A 2354-nucleotide genomic window follows, 5' to 3' on the forward strand; every position below is an offset into this window, starting at 1 on the left:
CCTGGGAGGCCAGTTCTCTCCTGCGTTGGTGCGGAGTCCCTCTGTCCAGCCCTGGTCACTGTCCTATGACCTTCAGTCCCCAACTTGTCCCCAGCAAGGAGCAGACAGTGTGGGGGCTGATCACATGCCGTCCCTGCCCCCCAGGAAGGCATGAGTCACAGGTGGGCTGCCTCACACCAGCGGGCAGGCCCCAGTGAGCTGAGGGAGATAAATGGGCCCTGATGGGGGCAGAGGGTCAGACCCCAGCCCAGCACTGCCTGGCCCGGAGTCCCCAGGGGAGGCTGCTGCGGTAGGTGGGGCCGGTCAGGGTGGGGGTGGGCGGCAGGGCCCTGAGAGCCAGCGGGTCTGGGGGTCTGGGGTTCAGGCTCAGGGGCCTCTGGTTGCTTGTGTGCCTCAGGAACCTCCACAATGCCCTTCATCCTGGGTGTGCTCAGACCTCCTCTCTGCACTGCCCTCTGCTGCGTGTTCCTAGTGCGCTGTCGCCTCTGGGGCAATCTCTGTCCCTTTTCCGGTCTCTCTCAATCTGCTCTGCCTGTGTTTCATCCCCCTTGTATGCAATACATCCAGCCTGACCCGCACACAGCTGCGTCTCCAGCTCTCCGGCGCCCTCTGGCCCCCTCTCATCCCTGTCTGTCTGTCCCTGACCGGGCCTCTCCTGTCTGTCTGCCTCCCCATCTGCCTCTGTCTGTGAGCCAATGGCCAGCCGGAGCACCTTCCCTGAGCCCGTTTTCTCCCTGCAGCCTGAGTGCACGATGGCCAGGTGGGCTCTCCTTGTGCTGCTGGTCCTGATGTTGGGCAGGGCCCTGCTTGTCCCAGCGACCCCTATCCCAGCCCTCCAGCACCTTCCTCAGAGCTTTCCCCAGGCCACCCCCGGCCTTGTGGCCTCAGAGAGCCCCTCGGCCAGCAGCGCAGGCCTCTCGGCTGCTCGGGCTCCGCCACAGCCCGGCCCCCGCATCACCCTCTCGCTGGATGTCCCCATCGGCCTCCTGCAGATTTTACTGGAGCGGGCCCAGGCCAGAGCGTCGAGGGAGCAGGCCTCTGCCAATGCGCGCATCATGGCTCGTGTTGGCCGCCGCTGAGCCTGGGGGTGGAAGCTGCAATGACGGGGCTCCCCTGCGTGGGGACACCAGGAGGGCGACGGCTGAGCTGGACAGGTGTGTCTGGATGCTGCCATGTGAGGTCGCTGCCATGTGGTGTCATTTCACATCTGAGTGCCTCACGGAGTCACAGTGTCTGGACAGCCAGGACTTAATGCCAGGGGGCTGCCCAGTGGGCTCTTGCCGTGCCGGGAGCCCCACAGATCACAGTATGTCTGGGCAGCTTGGCCACTACTGCAGAAGGTTCCTGCAATGCACGGTCACACCAATGCCACTTTCAGGGGCCCAACACTGCATGAGACTGCTGGTCAGCACCACCCCAGAGGCCACCACGTGGGAGGTGCGGGCTGAGGGTCACACGCACGCTTCCTGCTCCATGAGGCAGCACCCAGCCCCGATGATGGGGGCAGTCTGGGCATCTCCAGGCACATATGCTGTCCATGGAGTCTGGCTGTGGCAGCCTCGCCTCATGGTTCATGTGTGGCTGTGTCTGTATCTGACGTCATGTGTGTGAGCAAAGCATGTGAGTGGCTCGGAGGAACAGGTGCCACCCTCCAAACCTGCGTGAAGCATGCTCAGCACACAGCCAGGACGCGCACCCTGCCTCTGCCTGTGGGCTCAGCCCAGGCAGGGGGTCTCCGGCCCAATGCCACCCCTCCCCCGTGGGCTTGTCCTGAGCTCACCTTTCCCAGCCCAGCCTGTTTCCTCCCCGCTCCGGCCTGCTGCTGGGAACTCTGGGTGACAGTGTGCAAAGGCAGGCTCAGGCATTCAGGAAGCATTCAATAAACAGTGACTGGAGAAGGCACAGGCTGGACGAGTCACCGTCGTGGGCACGCAGGCAGCCACACAGCAGTGCTGTCACAGTGGGGCACACCGCGCCCTGCCCTCTGCCTCTTCCCATTTCCCTGACATAGTCTCCTGGTGCGGAAGTAGGTTTTGCCTCATCATACCCACTCCGTTGGGAGGCTGGAGATGGGACTGACCTTCTGGGCAGTGTGGACAGGCTGGCCTGTAGATGGGGCAGGCCCCCGGGGCCAGGCACAGAGCCCCAGCTGGAGTGGCGGGCGGACGCCCGGCAGTGTGGCCAGCTCCGGCTGGGGAGAGGGAAGGCCAGCGGTGTCTGCCCTGTGGGCGGGGGCACTGAGCTGACCTGGGCTGTCAGCCGCCCTGGGGGGGGCGGGCCTGGGGTGGGGCTGAAGAGGCGGGGCTGTGGGGCAGAGGGAGGGCCGCATCCTCCTTCCAAGGGGCTGAGGGCAG

At 65.0% G+C, this 2354-nt stretch overlaps 1 protein-coding gene across 1 annotated transcript; it reads left to right on the forward strand.

Annotated features, from left to right (window-relative positions):
* Positions 1–91: 91 nt before the first annotated feature.
* Positions 92–1940, forward strand: UCN2 (urocortin 2). The gene has a single exon (XM_036877579.2). It carries the CDS (start codon positions 696–698, stop codon positions 1077–1079), a length of 384 nt encoding a protein of 127 aa, XP_036733474.2. The 5' UTR covers positions 92–695; the 3' UTR covers positions 1080–1940.
* The last annotated feature ends 414 nt before the right edge of the window (positions 1941–2354 follow it).

The sequence above is a fragment of the Manis pentadactyla genome, chromosome 1 (genome assembly GCF_030020395.1).
Source record: "Manis pentadactyla isolate mManPen7 chromosome 1, mManPen7.hap1, whole genome shotgun sequence".
Classification (NCBI taxonomy): Eukaryota; Metazoa; Chordata; class Mammalia; order Pholidota; family Manidae; genus Manis; species Manis pentadactyla.

Coding starts and splice junctions, on each gene's coding strand:
- UCN2 (XM_036877579.2), top strand. CDS start 696: ATGGCCAGCCGGAGCACCTTCCCTGAGCCCGTTTTCTCCCTGCAGCCT.